The following is a 21,157-nucleotide window of genomic DNA, read 5'->3' on the forward strand; positions in this document are numbered from 1 at the left end:
TCTAAAATGAAGTTTTTTTTAATGTAAATATTTTATCATTCATTATCACAAAAGGTCCAAAGTTTACAACAAAATGTATACGTGCGAAAGGATATAATTGATGGAATCAAGAAAATGATTTTATTAAAATATTAAAACTCATTACAGAAATTCTAAAAATAGAAGAGGTGCAATTTCAAATTTACAAAATTTCTAGATTTCCAAATAAAATGCACAAAATTTAGACAGTGAATAAATTATTTATTATTCAAGGACATAATAAAATTGATGTAAAATCTTTATTCTAAATTAATACTGAAATCATGCATAGAATACATAATAGTTTCTCTTAAGAAAACGAGTGAGTCTCATGTGAGACCGTCTCACGGGTCATAATCCGTGAGACGGGTCAATCCTACTCATATTCACAATAAAAAATAATAATCTTAGCATAAAAAGTAATATTTTTTCATGGGTGATCCAAATAAAAGATCTATCTCACAAATACGATTACTGTCTCACACAAACTTTTGCCTAAGAAAACATACACGGTGGCAGATAAAATATAGAGTGTAGCATAGGCTTAAACTGTGAGGATTTTGTTTGCATTGAAACGTCTTGTTTTTTTTTTAATTGATTGACTATAATAATTGGAGATAAATTTCGAATACATTTAAAATAAAATTTAAAAAAAAAGGATTTTGATCAAACTAATGGAAAACGCTAGAAATTCTAAGCACACAAAATGCTAAAACAACATAAAGTTGTACTAAAATTGCAGAATATGGGTGTCCGAATTGGTGAGCATTTGGTTAATTGTAAAGAGGTCGTTTTTTTAACCAGCACATTCTCGAACGAATTTGTCACATGGTTTGTCAATGTGGTTTACCTTATTAATATAGTTTGTCAACTATTACGTTTGTCTGATAGTTTACCTATTATGCATCGAATGATAGCTACCGTAGATTATCACGTCATAAAAAAAAATTACTAAATACCCTTTGAAATTTGATAAAGTAACATATCAAGAAATATATAGGGATTTGTTTGACCCCTTTGAAATTTGATAAAGTAACATATCAAGAAATATATAGCCAGAGACATAGACGAGTTGATAAGGTTTGAGATGACGAAAGTTAATATTCTTTTTCGGTGTTCCATAATTGATTATCGTGTAGAGCATATTCTTCATTGAAATATTGTGATTGTATACTCTGGGGTTCGACGTTCTTGTCCTCTCCATCAGATCTCTATGTATTCGTACACGTCTCTCAATTTATTTTCGAGTTTGCGTCAGAAAGTCTCATACTCATATGGAGAGTTTACAGACATACAGACATCTGTTTAGTTCTTTTGTGGTGTAAAATTGTACCAAGTGCTTTACTTCTTGTCACCAATGACAGGGTCCACCATATATAGTTGAAAAAGTATAGAGATAAATGGAAGTGAAATTGGCTGCCATGTAAAGCTTGCTTTTTACGTACTAACCAGGATGAATCTCCCGAATAATATTGTCAAACAAAGATTACTCATAAAATATGCACATGATCCAACGACTATTAAGCAAGGGAATGACTAAACCGCACCACTCGGAATTGTAATTTTGTATTAGCATTCATGCGTGCGTACGTGTACAATCTTTTTTTGATCTTTCGGGATTAATAGATTGTAAGAAATTCACCAATGCATCCTCCATCTCAGATAGGATTGGAAATACACGTTTTATAAAATTAACATTTCTAAGAAAAATAGGTGAGTATAAAGATATTATAGCTCCATAAAATTCGTCCAAGTAGAAAATATTGCCACTTTTTAAGTTTCAACAGTCCTTGAAGCTGCATGGTGATGATTCTTGAATCTTAAGCTTACTCACTTTCAGTAAATTTTTGCAAGTAAATTGTTTTCAAAAATTTAGTCAGAGCTGGTGATTCAAAATGCAACATTGTTCGCTACATCAGTTCTATACAAGGTCTAGACCAGACTAAAAGAAACTAAGAAAACAAGGACATCAATGCACAAAGCAACAAATCTGTAGAAAATATCTCCAGGTATAAAATCTGTATCGAAATTTAGCCAACCAACTTGTACGAAGTCCTTCACAGAGAAACGATTGAGCTATCTTCTCAGTTAGTGAGCACTAGCGCTTCGTGCTCATGACCCCTCTCGACCCGCCATAGATTGAGCCCAACATGGCCATTTGTGCCTTCATCAGAAGTTAAAGGAACGTTAAGATCAATGAAATTGTCAACAATTCCAAATTGTTGATTTCCTGCGGTACTCTCTTTTGTTTTGCTTTCAGCAAATGCAGCATAATGAGCCCTTTTATGGCCACCCAAAGCTTGACCCGAACCAAAGAACTTGAAGCAAGTCGAACACTGGTAATCCTTAGTTCCTTCATCTGATCGAATGCCATTATATTCAACCTGATCATCTAGCTTGATACAATCTTCATTTGTAGATAATTGGCTAGCATTTGCCTCCACTGAGGAGATGTTACTGCACAGTCTATGCCTTGCTCTGTGGCTTCCAACGGCTTGGTGAGATTTAAAGTTCTTGTCAAGCATTTTTTGCCTGTTCTCATGCTTCTTCTCAGAATCCTTTGAGATTTCGAGATTACTAGCGCCATTCTGAGATGAATTATTTTCCATTTCATGTACAGAAAGTTTTGCTTTCTTGCAAGACATGGATTTCAAGGATGCTGAATCAGTTTCTTGAACCCGGGCTTCCATTATCAGATCCTTTTCCGATTCTGCAAATTTGATGGGCACAGAAGAACCCTCTAGCATTTTAGGTGTTTTGATAGATCCAAGACCATCAAATTCTGACTCATTTTTAGAAAATGTAGCTTCACAACCGGAAGAGCAACAATCGAGTTTCTCAGTTGTAAGACTATTTGAAATCTTACCACCATCACAAACTAAACTTTCATCAGTTCCATTAATTTCCCTACTTTTCTTGAATGATCCTGCTCCAAAATATACAGAATCATGATAAGAAGACTCAGTGACACCTATGGACAGCATCAATAAGCAGACAGCTGCATCCTGCTCCTCCTCAAACTCGGAAACTGCAGAAGACGATGCATTTAAACTGGACACCTCTGGATTTGCTTCAATCTTATACCTGACCCTTGACCGTTTTTTACGAACAGTGCATAAACTCCTCAAGTCTAATGAATTATCAGATGATTCGCCGCGAGCCCTTGATGATTTCTTGGAGTGGCTCTTCATGTGACCAAACATGGCTCTGATCGAATCAAATGCTTTCCCACATGTCTTGCACTGATGCAGGCCTTTACGCTTCGTTGAATGGAATCTCATGTGACCTGACAGAGCTCTCAGTGATGGAAACCGTTTGTGACACACTTTACAGGCTGCCTTTCTTGAAATGCCGCATTTCGGATTGGAAATTTCCGAAGATTTCTTAGGATTATCTCTTAATTCATAGCTATTACTTAGATAACTCTCTCCATGATCTGTGTTACTGCGGCAATTCTTGACGTCTTCTACGCTCAGAAAGGAACTGTTTGAATGATCATTGGAGGGTTTTTCTAGTTGAAAACCACCATTTTGATCAAACGCGGATTCAGAATCCATTCCAATTGCTACTTTTGATTCTGCTGCTTTCTTTGATGCTGAAATCTGGGCTAAATGAACCCTCATGTGACCTCCAAGTGACTTCCCACTGACGCAACTTTTGCCGCATATCTTGCATACGTACCTCTGTTCTTGCGACTCCTCCATCGCTACCGAAATTTCTCGGGTCCAAGAACCAAAAAACAAAAAGAAAACGAAAAGGAAGAAAAACCCAGACTAAAAATTCGATCAACAAACTTCCATCATCCACTGCCCGCTTGATTACGCTCAATTGAAAGAGAACCCCACCAATCGATCAAAAAAAACAAGGTATTACTCCAGAATCCAATCAAAAAACGTCGAGCCTCCTCGAGAAGGTGTCCTCTGAACAGCAAGAAGCAAATGCTGAAGCGATTGACGAAGAACCCATCGCGGGTTCTTAGCAAAAACAAGATCTTGAAATTGCAAATGCGTTGAAAAGAGAGTTTTCCCAAACTCTTTTCTCTTCTGTAGCAAAATTGAAGTGAATGGGAGTCGTTGATAGAATAACTACTCGGTGGAATCCTGTTGATACCTAACCATCGAGTAAAGAAAGACTTGCATGCATTAAAAGATTAGACCTCCCCATGCCTTTTTTAAATGGTAAACCGAAATCGGAAAAGTGACAGGCCAAAAATCAATCTTAAGGTATTATAACATGTAATGACAAAAAAATAATAATCAATATAAAATACTTTATAGTGGAATTTATTTCTTAGAGTTTGTTTAACATTCGAAAATAAATAAAAAAAATGGAAGATTGATTGGTGGAGAGTGAAAGGAATTTGTTCTCTTTGTTTTGAGAGTAGATCTCTTGTGAGACGATCACACGAATTTTTATCTGTGAGACGGGTCAATACTGCAGATATTCACAATAAAAAGTAATATTCTTAGCATAAAAAGCAATATTTTTTCATGGATGACCTAAATAAGATATCCGTCTCACAGAATACAACCCGTGAGACCGTCTCATACAAATTTTTGCCTTGTTTTGGGGGTCTTGCATCACGTTGACTAAATGAATGGAAATCACTAATCAACTCTATTTAAGATATTGATTTATCTACAATTACACACCCTTTAACATGGGCTATATGCACAACATATTGAAGATTTCTTTTTCTTTTTTTTTAAATGATGAAAGCTCGTTCGATGAAATACAATTTAACTAGAAAATGCAATAATTTGTAATATATGTTAAAGTTTGATGTCTTTTTCTGCTCTACAATCTCTACTATTTACTCAGCTGAACAAACCCACTTGTTGTCCATACTGTGTAATTTGTAACTATCTTTATTTTTTTGGTTGATTGACAAAATACAATAAGACTAACAAGTACACCAAATCGAGTTTGTAATATAAGTTGAAGTTTCTTGTCTTTGTTACTTCCTAGTGTCGTTTACACGAGTGAACAAACAAACCTTTGTTCTTTGCACCAAGTATAATTACTAAATAGTAGCATGTCTCGTACATATTTTCTTGACATGAATGTTTGTTTCAACCAAATAAAATAGGACTGGCAAATGTACAAAGGTGAGTTTGTATTACGTATTAAAGTTTCATGTCTTCATGATTGAACACACTTTGCTTGCACAAATCACAATTATATACAGAATCAGTTTTTGTTTGAGAAATAGTTCAGACATTTTCGCTCAAAATGAACTCGTCTAATTGCTTGATGTTATAAAAGAGAGCAATGACAACTATTCCACTAATTCAATATAACCAAAAAAATTGACCAAAATAATTTAAAACATTTCAAATGTTGAGACGATCTATTCAATCCTTGACACAGATTGACTTACAAGTTTGTTTCCATGAAATCCAAGCATAAAAGGACAGTATTATTTTCTATTAGAAAGCATTTGCTATCGCTTAATTATAATCATTAGCATCAAAATTTCGGTGAAACCACAACCCCCTCGTGGAATCAAGAAATGCCCTTCAACTCTGAGTTATAAGATAACAGGATGCCATTGCATTATTCATGACCAATGGAAATGAGAACATTAAATTTCGAATAATTTAAGCATTTTTTTAGACCGACTACGCTTTCTCTGTCCATTACATACCTGGATTTAAAACTTAACAACAGGACTACCTCGTAAGACAAGCATCTTTCATTCACATTTCATTGCAGAAGTGACTTCCCAATCCACCATGTCAGAGTCTAGCTCAGCCAATCCACCGTGGCCCTGCTGCCTTCCACAATTCAAGATTGTTACAATAAACTTTTCCTTCCCGAGTGCAGACGGATACATAATTTGTTCTTCCTGAAGGATAGCAACACCGGGGAAAACAAAAGATTTCTTAGTAAGAGCACTCATCTGGGATGTTTTGCCAAATGGCATACCCATAACATGCTATGCACGTTCCTTGATTCAGCATCAAAGCAAAATAACAAAATAAACACTGAAAAAACCCTTCTTCGATTATATAGCCTCAAAAGAAATTGAAAAGAAAGCTAGTTTAAATCGAATGTCAACAATACTCTTTGGTTTTCCATGATACTAAAATAAAGTACTTGAAATTCATATAATTGCATTAAAAAACATGATAAGATGTTTTTCTTGTCCTCCAATATACCTAATAGTATACAATTGTATCTGTTATTTAATTTATAAGAAGGGTGAAAATGTGTGACATTTATTTGATCTTACATCAGGAAGTTCATAGAACTCATCTGGAGTTATCTGCAGCAACTCAGCAGCAGTCCTACCAATACACCAAGCAAATAACCTTGTGGTATCATCTGCAAGAGTAATTTTTAAATGGAAGGTTCGTTGTACTTCAGCATTGCGAATATTGCAGCAGAATTTGCATTCAAGATCTCCACTCGATGCTAAATCAACAAGATGACCGCAAGGGACGTGCATAAATCTTGTGTTTATGTGACAATGTTCAATTTGATCTATCCATACTCGACATACCTGAATGGTAATTGGGAAAAAAAATGATCTGAGATCAACTTACACGCCAAGACCAGGGACCAAATCAATGTTATGCTTTAAAACAAGTGGATAAGACCTAAACAAAGTATCACCGGCATAGTTTAAGTCTTCCAAAAATAACCAAGAAACCTAATCTAGCGCCACCAAAACCAAACTTTATTGAGCAAACTTGTTTATCAGCCTTATGCTTCCTGAGAAAAATGTTGTCATAAGAAACCATCTGTAACCAAAAGTAACTGCTGTGGTTGAAACAAAATTTTCCTAGTGAAGAATAAAACAGCAAGCTTTCAATGTACACTGAGACTGATTACTGTTAAATACAAATGAAGGTCACAAACCTGTGCACCACTCATGTGGAGAGATAAATCAGAAAGACGCGATAATTTGTGGAGACAAGATGAATTAAGAAAAGCTAGCAAGCAACTTGTATTGATGGCTGAGGCTTCAGTGTCATTCTCATGCCATACCAACTCAAGCCTGATAAAAAAATAGTCATGGCACAAATTTTGATGAATAGAAACTTTTGACATGGAATAAACCAAAAGAAAAAACAACGAAATATAGAAAATGAAAAAATATTTAAATATTACCAGTACTTTCATGACTCAAAATGTAGTAACCACACAGTTACCTTTTCCGACGAGTCATTGAAGAGCTTAAACCAGATATGTAGACTGCATGACCAACCCCTAATCTCCCCAATGACCTAAGGACAATTATGGCGAAAGGTCATTAATCTCTGTTGGCAACTCCAGCGAGGGTACAATCAAACATCTTATGGTAGATGCACGCAGTTTAAAGTTTAAAGTACTAATTCCTTCCTTATATCAACTACACCACAAATCTCATCATCCGTCTCGAATTGCATTTCTTTCCAAACACCATGCTACCACTAAACGCTGAACAAAATCTGTAACTATGTTAATGGCTAATTTTAGTGTTCCTTGTTCCTCCTAATGTTCAGAAGCACAAGAATTATATTGCTCCTAAAGGATATTAATCTTGTTTTTAAAACCGGAGCAGCATTTGTGTCACTTTAAGAGAAAAATCTTGCAATTCTGCAAAATACTTTATGGATGTATTCATATGCATGGACTTCATGTTTCAGATAAGACTATATACCATATAGCAGAACGTTAAACATATGTAGTAATCATTCAATATTATTGATCTGCTATAATAGATTATAAGGGTAAGTGGTAACATCACACATATAATGCACATGCAAATTGCAAACAATTTTACATACCAATATCTAATGAAATGTAGCTTTATCCATATTGCTCCAGTTGCATCTTCAATCTTCAAAGAAAACCTGGACTCTGAATTTTTATTTATGTCTCTCACAATGCCATAGAGGCTTATGCCAGTCATCTTGTCACCTAGATCTACAACATATGACTGAAAAACTTTGAACATATAGGACACAGATAAGAAGTTTAGACATCCTAATAATTGAAAGTTTAGATTACAAGAAATCTTGATCCATTATACCCAGAAAAGAACAATGAATTTATGGGATTGCATGTATGGTAACATTGACAAATTTATAAGCCATAGAGTCATTCGGATATATGGGAAGTCAACAGTCAAACCTTTCATCATGCTATAAATGAATTGATCAAGCCAATTAACCAAGCGACAGATCTTTACATCAGATTATCAAGTTCTAGAAAGAGAAGAATAATTGATTTGAATTTTTATTTTATAGAGCAAAAGGCTGTGTATCATGTACTTGATTGTTCGGAGAGAGTCGAACTTACTCGAAAGGGATAATTTCTAAAGTCGATTGACCCTTGAGAATCACAAGGTAATGTCACTTGAGAAACAATAGGTCCCTGAGTCAGATTTGATGCGCTTAACAATCCTGATCCTTGATAATGGCTCTGTGTCAATGGAAGACATACCTGAAAAAATGGAGTGGATTTGTCATAACACTCCAAAAGAGCCATAACTAAAATCATTGATTAATTAAGCATTAATTACCTGTCCTTTATGCTGAATAACAGGCACCAAATACAGCTGGGTTGCACTGCCATATTCCAGACAAATTTCATTGCATGGATCAAGAGAACCATCGATAGGGTTTGCAATAAATGGTTTGTCAATGGCAAGCATACTTCCCACACTGCATAGCAGTAATGCAATTAGATGTATGTTCAACAAAAATAAGCGTATTAAAAATATAAAGAAAATAAAAAATGAAGGACCAATTATACCTGAGTAAATCGGCAACTGCAGTCTGCTCTCCCCAGAGTAAGAATTTTAATCTCATGCCATCATTGTCTACAAGAGTTATTTGTTTCCTTTGCAAATTATCAGATCTCCCCTGAGTTTCCAGTGATCCTATATGTTCAATTCTGTTCAAAACCAAGAAGACGGTGACATACCATGGAAAATATACCACAGAACTGCAAAAGTTGCAAAATCGAGCTTGTTCAATCTCCTCTTACTTAATGTTAAGAACCAATATTGATCATGTTAAATAGTACTTTATAAAAAAAGATTCGGAGCTCATATATTCTATAAAACTTCTTGAAGGAAGACAAAATGGTGCAGCGAAATAGTTCCAAAGGCTCTCTTTATAACCCGGGGAAAGACCTGACAGAACCAATTATTATCGAAACTGGAAGAGCCAACCAGAACAGATTCGATTTGGTTCAACAGAAACACGTGAGAGAAATGGTATAATACCTTGTATATAATGAATAATTTACTCCCTCCTTCACTGCGTCGAGAGAAATTGAAGAAAAAGAGTCAGAACAAAACTGTGCTCCAATAAGCATTGCATCATCATCTTCATCCTGCATCAGAAGATAAAAGATAGTCCCATAACAGGAATCATGTAATTGAATTAGGAAAATCATCATTGAATTGCAATTAAAAGTAGCCAAGTAGGTACTGGTTTCATCATTGCTCTATGACTAAAACATGAAATGTCAGAACTTTTGTCTCATGATGTGCAAAACATTGAGAGCCAGAGATACCTCATCTAACAACACAACAAGATATTCAGTTGGCAAAAGGCGTGTAAACCCCAAAGCAGCCCGAAGACGACATCCAGTTAAGATAATTTCACGGCCTTCCTTCAGAATCCCATTTTTGGAATCAGCAATGTTTTTAAACCTGTGTGTTTTAGAGTTGGATGGATGAATATTGATAAAAGTAAATATGATTTGCCATATGTAAAACTGGTGTGCTAGAAAATCATCCAATATCATATGTAAACCAGTCTACATATCAGTTTATAACGGAAGTTCCTGTAAATGAGTTAAAGGCACTGAGATGGGATAAATAACAGCTGATTCAACAAAAACTATGATTTCATAAATAGGAATTGTGATGAAACCTGCTGTGAAGATATAGATCTATGGTGTTGGAGCTCCAAATATCCCCCAAGGTAAGCATGATGATACTTGTCCCTGTAAAAATGTAATATTCAATTTTGAGTTAATCAAACTGAAGCAACCAAGATCTCCCAAAATGGGATTAAATTACCCAGCGAGTTAAAACATCAATATTCAATAAGTCTAGATCTTTCAATGCCATCTAAACAGAAATAAAGGTGGAGATGATACATTTTTCTGGCTTATACTAAACACAAACCGAAACTGCAGAGAAAGACTTTTCCTACCGGGAAGAATAAAGGCTTCAAGTATAACAGCTTCAATTATGCTGTTCAAGGATAAGAACTTTTTCTCGTATACTGAATCAATTGTCACGGTGTTCGGGAGCTTCGCCCTCTTATGCTTCCTCCTCAACTTGATCATACGTCCAGACTGTTTTCTAGGAGCTCCACCTCTACTCTTCTCATTCCAAGCCTGTGTACATGCATTCATGCCCAATGTATAGACTATAGAGAGTGTAAGTCTCTATGCGTTTGAAATTGTAAAACAAGTTATCTTCGAGAAACACAAGCATCAGCAGTTGGTTGGTATTTGTTGCTCGGAAACGACGAAATTGTAGATGACCAATACCTGATAAACCTCCGTCAGGAGAATCGCAGGGGTGACACCGGTGGGATATGCGACACAAGTTTTGAGGATTCGCTTCACAATCCAGCTCCACCCTGGCACATCCGTCGGCTCTTCTTCCAATTCAGCTGAGTTTTGATTGCAAGGCAACAGAGTCGATTTGGTATAATCGATGAATTTGAGGAACGGGTCCTCTTCCTCTTCTGAGCGTTGGATTTCCACTGGTGCTAGAACCTGATCAGTAGAAGAGTCCATAAGGAAAGGAATTTCGGAGCCCTAGTTGATAGAACTGAATTGGGGATTGTGGAGGCGCGGGAGATCTTTTTTATATTATATTCTATTTTTAGGCGGTAAAAGTTTTTTGAATGCTAAAATATCACATGGATCCTTTAAGTTCTAAAAATGGGCTTGAGAAAAAAATCTGGGCCTTGGCCTGGGCCTGGCCCTCTCCTTGTGACAAGACTGCAATAGGCAATGGCATCTTTTATTTTTTGTTGGAGGATTTTTCTATTTTCTCGAACAAAATAAACTAATGTAACTTTTCGTAGCTATAATATTTCCCTATTTTATAATAAGAATCAAACTAATTACAAAAGTTTTGATTAAATTCTAAAATAACTTAAATTTTAAAAAACTTTGAACAAGCACACAACGTATACACACAACACGTGGATGTAAAAACTGATGAGTAGGTCTTTTGTGAGACGGTCTCAGGAATCTTTATCTGTGAGACGGGTCAACCCTACCGATATTCACAATAAAAATAATACTCTTAGCATAAAAAATAATATTTTTTCATGGATGACCCAAATAAGATATCTGTCTCACAAAATACGACATGTGAGACCGTCTCATACAAGTTTTTGTCAAAGCTGATATGGTTGCTACGTTGATCTTATATACATGAAGTTTTATATATCAGTAACCTTTTTTTTTTCAAAATAAGGGAATTGAAAACCAACACGTAACGAGAATTTATAGGTCTGAATCGAATTTAAAAAATTGAACCCTCGGACCACATGTTGCATTCAATTTTTTTTTTTTTTTTTTTTTGATATTCCTGATCTAGGAGGTGGGAGGGCTTGAACTCGAGCCGATGACACGGAAGTTCTCGGATGAGACCAGTGGAGCTAAGCTCCGGTCTCACTTGCATTTTGTTTTGACTTGTCGATAATAATAAAAAGTCCAATAACAAGAACTTCCTACTACTGTTTTAACTAAAATTTCTTGAAGTTGCAAGCGTGTATAGATCAAACCAAGTGCCATCATAAGAACTAGCATGGACAGTACTGGATCCTTTTTTTTTGGATCATATAATGGATCCATTTTCATCATTAGGTAGTTAAAACCTGTAAAAAATTATATTATATTGCATTATTTCATAATAATGGATCTATTTTTGGAGGTATTGAGTCTCCCGAATTCAACAATGGCAGATAGTTACATTAATGTGAGCAACAAATGAAGTTCCTGTGGCAATATCCATAGCCATCTCCATCGACTCCTCTTCCTTCTCGTCTACTAGCAGTTTCATGACAATAGAACAAAAACTCAGAGTGATATGATTGTGATACTGATATGAATTGTTAAGATGCATATGTTGGTCCAAATTCAAGTTTTGTAGCTTGTAGCTGCAAAGAGAGAAACCAAATGGAAATTGTGAAGAATCAAATACAGAAAATCGACTCCATTCTTAGCTTTTGAAAATTTTGTGAGTGCAGGAACATATCAGCTAAGTGCAGAACTATCACAGTTAGCGAACCCTGAAATGGCAAAAAGAAAAGGTGTACTTCCGCGTCACTTTTACACCCCTTTCTATGAGGACATGAAGCAGAATGGTGGTCAGAAGTGAACAAACAGAAGTTTTTGAAGGAGTGGAATGACACAAAACAGTCAACACATATTAACTCCTCCACTCACTAAGTTCTTTATCTTCTTGTGAGAAGTGGAATTTTGCCTCAAACATAACTCTGCACCTGATGAAGAAGAAAATCTCCAGTGATACTGCTCCACTATAGTTCTAGGCAACACTACCAGCATGTCTCAGTTCACTACATCCCATTTCCCACATCCGATGGTCCAAAAATACAGATGGCGGTTTTGCCATGTTGACAACAACTATAAATATGGGGTGTAGCTACAATGGTTTTTTCCCTTCTATTTCTGGTAACATTAAGCAGCAAGGCTTTAAAATTTTCTTTTTTTCCTATGTCAGTGACACACCGCGCAGACCACACGAGCGGTGTCAAAAGAATACTTGAATTGATTGCAAGTTTCATGATAATAGAAGTGTCTTGTTGATAAAATTGGCTGCTTTCTTGATACGGTAAGAGGCCAACATAACTAAGAAAATCCATTTGGAAAATCAACCAAAATACCATTTGCACCAACAGCCGACGTATAATTGAGAATATCACACTAACTATTAAAAACTCAAAGACTGCCAAAACCTCTGTGCTAATCAACAGCCGACATATAATTGAGAATATACTTCGTTAACAAGCCTATAGCCAACTCAACACACACTTCATTTATGGAGAAATTTGGTACACACTTGATTTCATGTATCTTGGAGCAAAAGTTCCATTAGATTATTTCTAAACTCTGAAAATTTTCATTAGATTACATCTAAACTCTGGAAAAATAATCAAATAATTGAGAGAGATAATCTATCTTGAGATGGGATGGAACAAAGACAGAAGACAAACCTAAGTAACCAGTAAGTTATTCATTCAATCTTCAAACCACGCCCTAAAAACACAAAAATAAACAAACAAAGAGGTCATGTGCAAAGCGGGGATGGAGTTTCCGAGTAGAAAGGGAACCAAATTTCTCGATGACGTGATTTCTATTTCATTCCTTATTTAGCAGTTCCGAGTGTTGGCAAATCAGATCATTCAAAGTCTTGCGAACGGTTCCCTGCAAGATTGGATAAAGTTGTATTAACTTTAAAGTTTGTTTTTTTGGAGCTAGCTAGACTGTAAATAAAGAAATAAAGATGAGCATCATTATTGGCACCTTAGAGCATTTCTTAGCGGTTTGGAGAACAGAGTTGCCAGAAGGATCTGCTACGATACTCAATAAGTCAGGACTACTGATTATTTCATCGATTATTTGAGGGGCGAATTTCCGTTCGCATGCCTCCATCAATTTCTTTACTACATTGCTGGCATATTTGTCCTTTGACAGGATACGCAAAGCCCCTGTCAGTGGAAATAGTATATCTTGTACCAGACCTGGCCTCTCAAATCCTATTACATGCTCCACTAGCCGATGCCTGAAACCAGTAAAATGTTGGATTTTATATGCAAATTTGTAACTGGGATATGAAAAGGAAACGTGTGTGCATCTATGTCTACGTACCCGAAGTGTTTCTTAGACATACTATATACATCTGACATTATTTTTGCCAGATTTCGCCGTGCGCTCTCTCGCATAGGGCCTATTGATACGAGGTCTTGAATAAGGCAAGACCCACTTTCGTTGACAATGATTTCCGAACTACCATCAGCTATCACCTGAGTATTGGCTGCGAAATACACAAGTATTGTCATAGACATGTTAAAATTCAAAAAATCTAGGATGAAATTCAATAATAAATACTTCAGTTTCTTCTGCAGGGAAGATACGGAAGCAATGACCAATAACGATACAACCAAACTGGTTGTTTACGAGCGGAACCGTGAAGTAACTGAAGACGGCCATCATATGCGATATTTGCTTCCGTGTCACGAGACAGTCGAGAAATTTCTTCATGGACTCAGATCTGCAAAGAAACGCGAAATCGATTTATCAACTTGAAGGGTTTTGTCGCAGAAATACGAAAAATCCAGAACTCGAGTATTAAACACACCCTTGAGGATTGAGACAGACTGACATGAGTAAACTGACATTAGCAGTGACCGAAGAAACCAACTGGTTCATCTGTTGTTCGTGGCAGACTTCGAAAAGCTTTTGAATCAGAGAGCTACCCAACCGATGGACCATCAACTTACATATGCAATCTTTCACCTCGGAAAAGATCATTTGAACGTCTTCCGGTTTCCTTTTTTGGAGTTTCTGATGCAAGAACTGGCAACTGTATTGATCCATTGCTTCCGAAAACACATTGCCCTTCAAATCTTCTAAACAAGAAATGGGTGGCTGACGATCGGTTGGCCCATCTCCAGCGGAAACAGGCACTGTAGTGTTGTTGACATCCATCGGGAATCCATGAACACCGGGGTTGGACGGATCGCTTTCCGCCTGGAGAGGGATGTTTTCAGCGGCGGGCGGTTCTTGCATCGGAAACTTGGGGGAATTCGCCATATTCTCCATCAACGTAATTTCAGCTCGTTGGTTGTATCCAATTTGCGGGAGAAGATGAGGAATAAAGGATTTTCAGAGATTCAATCGAGCTTGGGCAGACTTAGGGTTTGACGATTATTTGGAAAACGAAATTATCTTACCTAATTAATTCTAACTTGCATCATTCAGATTCAGTCGATAATATTATGAAAATTATATGCACGGGCAAAGATTATAATCTCTTATATTTTACGGGAAATTTGGCTTCAGTCCCCAGCCGCCTTTTTTCTTTGTTTTCAGTCCCTAGGTACTTTTTTAGTACCACATTTCCACATGAAGTGTACCACATTTCCACATGAAGTGTACCACATTTTGTATGAAATAGTACCACAATTTTGTGGGTAGGGAGTGAATGCAAAGAAATATTATGATTGGGGATTTTTAAATAACTTCCCCTATATTTTATAAGATATATATATATAATTAATATTTTAAAAAATAAATCTATTTTATATTTATATTTATAAAAATTGATGTTCTTTGGAAAAAATATTTAAAATTATTTTTAATATGTATAAATAAAATATTGATTAAAAAATTGGATTCAATAAACCTTAAAATTTTTATTTTTTATATTCTAATGAAAAATAGAACATAACTTTATTTTAAATTCAATAAAAGGCAAAGTGATAAAGTGTGGATTTAATTGTTGAGGATAAAGTGGACTTTTAATATGATATATAAGGATATTTGGATAACTGAAATATTAAAATAAGATTTTTTTTTGAAAAAAGATGGTTATTATTTTAAAACAGTTTATAATTCGTCGAAAAACTTATTTTTAAAATTCATAAGTTGTTTGCAATTTTTTTACCAAACAAATTACGAGAGCTTATAAGTTGTAAAACAAGTTACAGACTGTTTTTTAGAGCGCATATGCTCTGCCAAACACTCTCTTAGTTGAATATGTGAGCGTTTGACCACTATCAAAGAGTTCGATTATTTCTATCAACATTTTTTCAGACGATCAATGTGATTTACTTAGCTAACATGATTTGCAATCTATTGAGTTAGTCCAAATTTTTGTGATTTTAATATTTTACAAAATAAATATATTTTATATTTATATTTATACAAATTGATGTTATTTGGAAAAAATATTCAACATTTATTTCAACGTGTATGAATAAAATATTGATCAAAACTGTAGTTGATAATTTATTGAATAAATATGAACATTTTTATTTTTTATATCCTAATAAAAAATCGAAGATAATCTTATTTTAAATTCAATAAAAGGCAAATTGATAAAGTACGGATTTAATTATTGAAGATAAAGTGCAGTTTTAATAAGATATATAAGGATATTTGGATAATTGAAATATTAAAATAAGATATTTTAAAAAAAGATGGTGTATATTTTTTAAAAAACAGTTTATAATTTGTCGAACAATTTATTTTGAAAGTTTATTAGTTATTTGTAATTTTTTTACCAAACAAATTACGAGAGTTTATAAGTTGTAAAACAAGTTACAGAGTGTTTTTTAGAGCGTGAACTGTTTTTTAGAGCGTCCTGTAAGCTCTGCCAAACACTCTCTTGATTGAATATGTGAACGTTTGACTACTATTCAAGAGTTCGATTCTCCTTATCAACATCTTTTCAGACGATCTTATGACACATAGCTTATCAAGTGTGATTTACCTGACTAATGTGACTCTAATATATATAATTTTGTTTTTGAATTTGACTATTTTAAAAACATAAAATTAATTGTATTTTATATATTAAATTAGTATAATAAAATATGCTTAATTTTTTATACTTCATGATTATAGAAAAACTTATTTCTAAATATCATGTTATATTTAATTCTGTAAATACTAAATTAAATCAAAACTTACTAAACAACATATATAGTATTTTATTTGTGTCCAGTCTCTACGTCCAATACTTTCTCAATTGATGCGTTGCTTCTCTTCAATTGTATTATCGGTAAGAAGCACTTCCTTTTTATTTATTAATTTTTGACTCCATGCATTTTTTAAAGATTTATTTCCGAATTGAGTGGTCATTTTAATCCTGATCTGTGGAAAATTTGTGGGATTGTATTTGGCTGATAATGTGGTGAAGTTTCGAATTCCATTTCCAAGAATTTGTTTCCCCATTCCCATAATTGTTGTGAATATTTTCAAATTGAAAAGTATCCTCTCTCTCTCTCTTTTTTCCAAATCGAAAATTTTAATGATAAATATGTAATATTGTAAATATGTTTTGTCGAATAGTAGGTCTCTTGTGAGACGGTCTCACGGATCTTTATTTTTGAGACGGATCAACCCTACCGATATTCACAATAAAAATTAATATTTTTTCATAGATGACCCAAATAGGAGATCCGTCTCACGAAATTGATCCGTGAGACCGTCTCACAAGAGTTTTTGTGTCTGTCGAAAAGCTAGTTTGGCCATTTTTTACATTCTATAACTTCAGAAGCTAAGCCATGAGTAAACTAGAATATCATATTTATGCACCACGGTTGGTTATGAACAGTAAGTTGGTCTATTATGAGTCGTAACTCATACCCATGCGCCGATACTAATAGAATATCTCAACACTAAAAAACTGTTTCCTTCATTTCCTTCGATACTCGAACCGAATACCTCCAAATTTAAGTATCTAGATGTCTAGAGTATTGATATCGATTGACTACGTTGTATTTTTTAAAAAAATTTTGTAAACATGCATCGAATTTCTAGTTAATTATTATGAACTATGAAACCAACTAACACGGATAAAGTCTTTTGGCTCATTAAAAATGTGCAGGATAAGGTCCATAATCGGTTTTATCAGTCTTACATATTAAAAACCTCATCAAGTTACTTCATATTTTATATAAAAAAAAATCTAAACAAAAATTTCCTTTTAAATCGAACCATTCTTCTAAATTGAAAATAATCTAATATTAATTGTTTATTATTTATTATATGATCAAATTAATAATAATAACAACACCCATACATGTGTATTTTTTATTAGTAATAAATTACAAAGTGAGATTCCTCTTTAAAACCCGTTTTCGGTCGAGCTTTTTTTCTCTTATGGAATTCCCTTCGGGTTTTTTTTAAAAATAATCTAAATTTAATTTTTTTTTTCAAAAATAATTTTAAAAAAATGTGTTGCACAAATATGGCAAAACGTACGTGAGCAGCGTCCGTGCTCCGTAAGCACGGAGCATGCTCCACGTTGGAGCGTCCGCGCTTACGGAGCGCAGACGCTGCTCACAGCGTCCGTGCTTACGGAGCGACAGAGTCCGCGCTCCGTAAGCACGGACCCTTTTTTTTTTTTTTGGTTTTTTTTGGTCCACTCCTTTTCTTTGTTCCGTCTTGTCCATTTGAAAGTGCTTTGTTTTTTGTCCATTCATTTTCTTCGTTTTGTACATTCTTTTCAGAATCTCACGTGGTTCAATAATTACAATTTAAATCGGATTCAATATATAGATCATATACTCGACAAATGAGTGAGCAATTTCTCTTCATTTTTCTCTCAGATTTTCAATTGCAGAATGTCTAACATCGATATACTCTTATATTTTGGTGGTCATGTGGTTATCATAATGGATCGGTTGAATATAGCATTCCATTTGTTAGACCGATACGAATAATACGATCTATTAATTTGTTGGAGTTGATTGAAGTTGTGAATAAAATATTAGGAATCGATCCAGCGAATTTTTCTCTGAAATTGTCAACTAAATATTCATTAATGGAAAGATCATCTTGGCATGAAATTCAAGTCAATCTCGTTGATTATGATGCTCTACAGTTTATAATGCAATGTGATAATATGCGTATGTTGCATTTATACGTGGAAGCAAATTCAATTGAGCATGATGTTGGATTTAATGATCCTGAATCCTATGTTCCACATGCATCCGATTCAGGTTTCAATAATCAACCCGGTACGTCTACATATGGTGGTTTCCAGGATGTAGAATCTTATGTTCCACAGGTTACTGAAGGACTCGGTAATATGAGTTTCGATGATGTAAGTGGGTCTTGGGATCAATATATCAATGTCTCGTCGGAACAAAATAATGCTCCATATTGGCCTAATCCAACATTAGATACGAGTACATGTTGTCCGGATCAGGCCAATAATGATGATATTTGGAGGACTGATTCTGAACCCGATATGTCATACAGCGAGTCTGAAGAAGAAGAATTGAATGTTGATGATGAAGTGAATACTTTTACAAATCCTGATGAGGGGACATCATCTCGACAACCCCCTCGTGACACATTACAGAGGCAGACCATACCATTTCTTTCAAACACTTCTGAAATGCCATCGTTTTTCAATAAATTTTTTGGGGAAGAGCGTTCTGATTCTGTCGATGTATCTTCTGCAGTGCAATCAAGCTATTACAATCCGGATAGAGGTGAATTGTGCGTTAATATGTTATTTAAAGATAAGAATGATCTTATTGCATCTGTTAAGGATTTCACAGTCAGAGTTGTCAGGCGTGAGTACCTTGTTATGGAAATCACACGCAGTTTGTGGAAGTTACGTTGTAAAAACAATTCTTCTACGGTCAATTGTCGATGGGGACTTTGCGTTTCTTTGAAGGCCAAGACTGGTTATTGGAAAATAACAAAATATGGAGGGCCTCACACATGTATATATACCTCTGTTGGTATAGACCATAAGAATTTGAACAGTGATATGGTGGCACATACGTTATTGGGAGTTGTTCGTTGTCATCCTGCTTACGAGATTAAGTATATCATCGAAAATGTGAAAGATAAATGTGGATATCAAATCTCGTACACAAAGGCATCGCGGAGTTTGAAACGTGCTATGGAAATTGCTTATAGTACATGGGAGAGGTCCGTTCAATTACTTCCCAAATATATGTGTGCTTTGTGCAAATATAATCCGGGAACAGCTGTGGAATGGAAGCATCTCAGAGCCAACAATGAAATGAGTAAGACACTGAACTATGTTTTCTGGACATTCAGACCGTGTGTTGATGGTTTTCGGCATTGTCGAAAAATAATTAGTATCGATGGTACACACTTGTATACCAAATACAAGCACAAAATGTTGATCGCTGTTACTCTGGATGCGAACAATCAGGTTCTACCGCTAGCTTTTTCTATTGTTGATGAAGAAACAACTGATTCTTGGAAATGGTTCTTGGAGAACCTATGAAGACATGTTGTTCGTGGTGAAAATGGTGTGTATCTTATTTCTGATAGGCATAAAGGAATCGTTCGAGCAACTGCAGATCTATCATATTTTCAACCTCCTTACGGTGTGCATCGTTTTTGTTTGAGAAATGTTTGTTCAAACTTCAACGCTAAATTCAAAGACGTGCATTTGAAAGATTTACATGTGGTAAATGGACGATTTTTGGCATCCCATGTTCCCATGCTATTTGCACCTCTAAGTGGCACTCATTGGATCCCACGACACTTGTGCAGCCCTGGTATAACATATCTGAGTATTTGGCAACGTACGAGGGCAGATTTCAACCACTTGCAGATGAACGATACTGGGATCCTCCAACTTTCGAGTTGCAGCACAACCCTGTTAGACGTGAGAGAAGAAGAGTTGGTAGAGACAGAACAACGCGATTGCAGAATGTGATGGACACAGCCGTTTCTAGACATAGACAGCAACGATAAAGTTTTTTGTTACTTTGTACGAACGTTTGATATGTTAAATGAGTGCTATTTTCTTTTCGCCATTGTATTTTTTATAAATGTTTTTGTTGAACTTTTCATAACATTAAATTTATTGTGCATTTTTTGTATTTATGAAAAAATTAGATGGTCAATGTGCAATACCGAGCGGTGAAATTGTACATCTCGAGCGATTTTTTTTTCGTTTTGAATTTTTTTTCCCATTGCAACCGCGCCCGATCGGTGAAAAATGACCGCTCGAGCGCTACCTGCTCGGGAGAAAATCTCCAGCACGGGCCCCGCTCGAGCCGTAATCGCTCGAGCGGTAACTAATTACCGCTTGAGCGCTGACAGCTCGAGAGAATTTCTCCACAGCTAGGCGCACCTGAGCGGTTTTGTACCGCTCGGGCGCGCCTGCTAATAAAAGCAGGCGCCCTTCCCCTCTTATCCTCTACCTTATCTCTTCATCTACAATTTCCATTTCTCTTCTCTCAAATCCCTAACATCAAAACTCTCCATTTCCTTCTATTTTCTTCAACAAGCTACTCGAGATCAAGAATCAAGCAACGACTCGTAATCGACTTCCAAAAACAAGAACTTTGCACTCTACGGTCATCTTCTTCAACAAACTTGACCACCTCCATGGCACCCAAGAAGTCAAAAGAGAATC

At 35.4% G+C, this 21,157-nt stretch overlaps 3 protein-coding genes across 9 annotated transcripts; all 3 read right to left on the minus strand.

Annotated features, from left to right (window-relative positions):
* Window positions 1-2,102: 2,102 nt before the first annotated feature.
* LOC140840878 (uncharacterized) lies at window positions 2,103-3,722 on the minus strand. Its single transcript, XM_073208035.1, has one exon. The coding sequence runs from the start codon at window positions 3,720-3,722 to the stop codon at window positions 2,103-2,105; it is 1,620 nt and encodes a 539-aa protein (XP_073064136.1).
* A 1,731-nt stretch (window positions 3,723-5,453) lies between these two features.
* Window positions 5,454-10,853, minus strand: LOC140841562 (uncharacterized). Of its 3 annotated transcripts, none has more exons than XM_073209083.1 (13): window positions 10,522-10,853; window positions 10,179-10,365; window positions 9,894-9,966; window positions 9,532-9,670; window positions 9,239-9,348; window positions 8,764-8,904; window positions 8,531-8,672; window positions 8,308-8,451; window positions 7,794-7,945; window positions 7,176-7,250; window positions 6,883-7,021; window positions 6,254-6,345; window positions 5,454-5,866 (listed from the first exon to the last, which is right to left on the minus strand). In XM_073209083.1, the coding sequence occupies exons 1-12, from the start codon at window positions 10,771-10,773 to the stop codon at window positions 6,283-6,285; spliced, it is 1,617 nt and encodes a 538-aa protein (XP_073065184.1). In that variant the 5' UTR covers window positions 10,774-10,853; the 3' UTR covers window positions 5,454-5,866; window positions 6,254-6,282. The 3 variants fall into 3 exon arrangements, with proteins under 3 accessions (XP_073065184.1, XP_073065182.1, XP_073065183.1); XM_073209081.1 differs by having other exon boundaries at window positions 5,455-5,866; window positions 6,254-6,523; window positions 10,522-10,852; XM_073209082.1 differs by having other exon boundaries at window positions 5,455-5,866; window positions 6,254-6,523; window positions 10,179-10,397; window positions 10,522-10,657.
* Window positions 10,854-11,852: 999 nt separating this feature from the next.
* LOC140841566 (putative pumilio homolog 7, chloroplastic) lies at window positions 11,853-15,002 on the minus strand. Of its 5 annotated transcripts, none has more exons than XR_012120225.1 (6): window positions 14,372-15,002; window positions 13,882-14,284; window positions 13,537-13,795; window positions 13,227-13,437; window positions 11,963-12,036; window positions 11,853-11,867 (listed from the first exon to the last, which is right to left on the minus strand). XR_012120225.1 is itself a non-coding variant. In XM_073209088.1 (4 exons), exons 2-4 carry the CDS (start codon window positions 14,076-14,078, stop codon window positions 13,372-13,374), a joined length of 522 nt encoding a protein of 173 aa, XP_073065189.1. In that variant the 5' UTR covers window positions 14,079-14,284; window positions 14,372-15,000; the 3' UTR covers window positions 13,077-13,371. The 5 variants fall into 5 exon arrangements, 1 of the variants encoding a protein (XP_073065189.1); XR_012120224.1 differs by having other exon boundaries at window positions 11,963-12,149; XR_012120223.1 differs by lacking the exon at window positions 11,853-11,867 and having other exon boundaries at window positions 11,902-12,149; window positions 14,372-15,001.
* Between the last annotated feature and the right edge of the window lie 6,155 nt (window positions 15,003-21,157).

This window comes from Primulina eburnea, chromosome 9 (genome assembly GCF_022965805.1).
Source record: "Primulina eburnea isolate SZY01 chromosome 9, ASM2296580v1, whole genome shotgun sequence".
Lineage (NCBI taxonomy): Eukaryota > Viridiplantae > Streptophyta > Magnoliopsida > Lamiales > Gesneriaceae > Primulina > Primulina eburnea.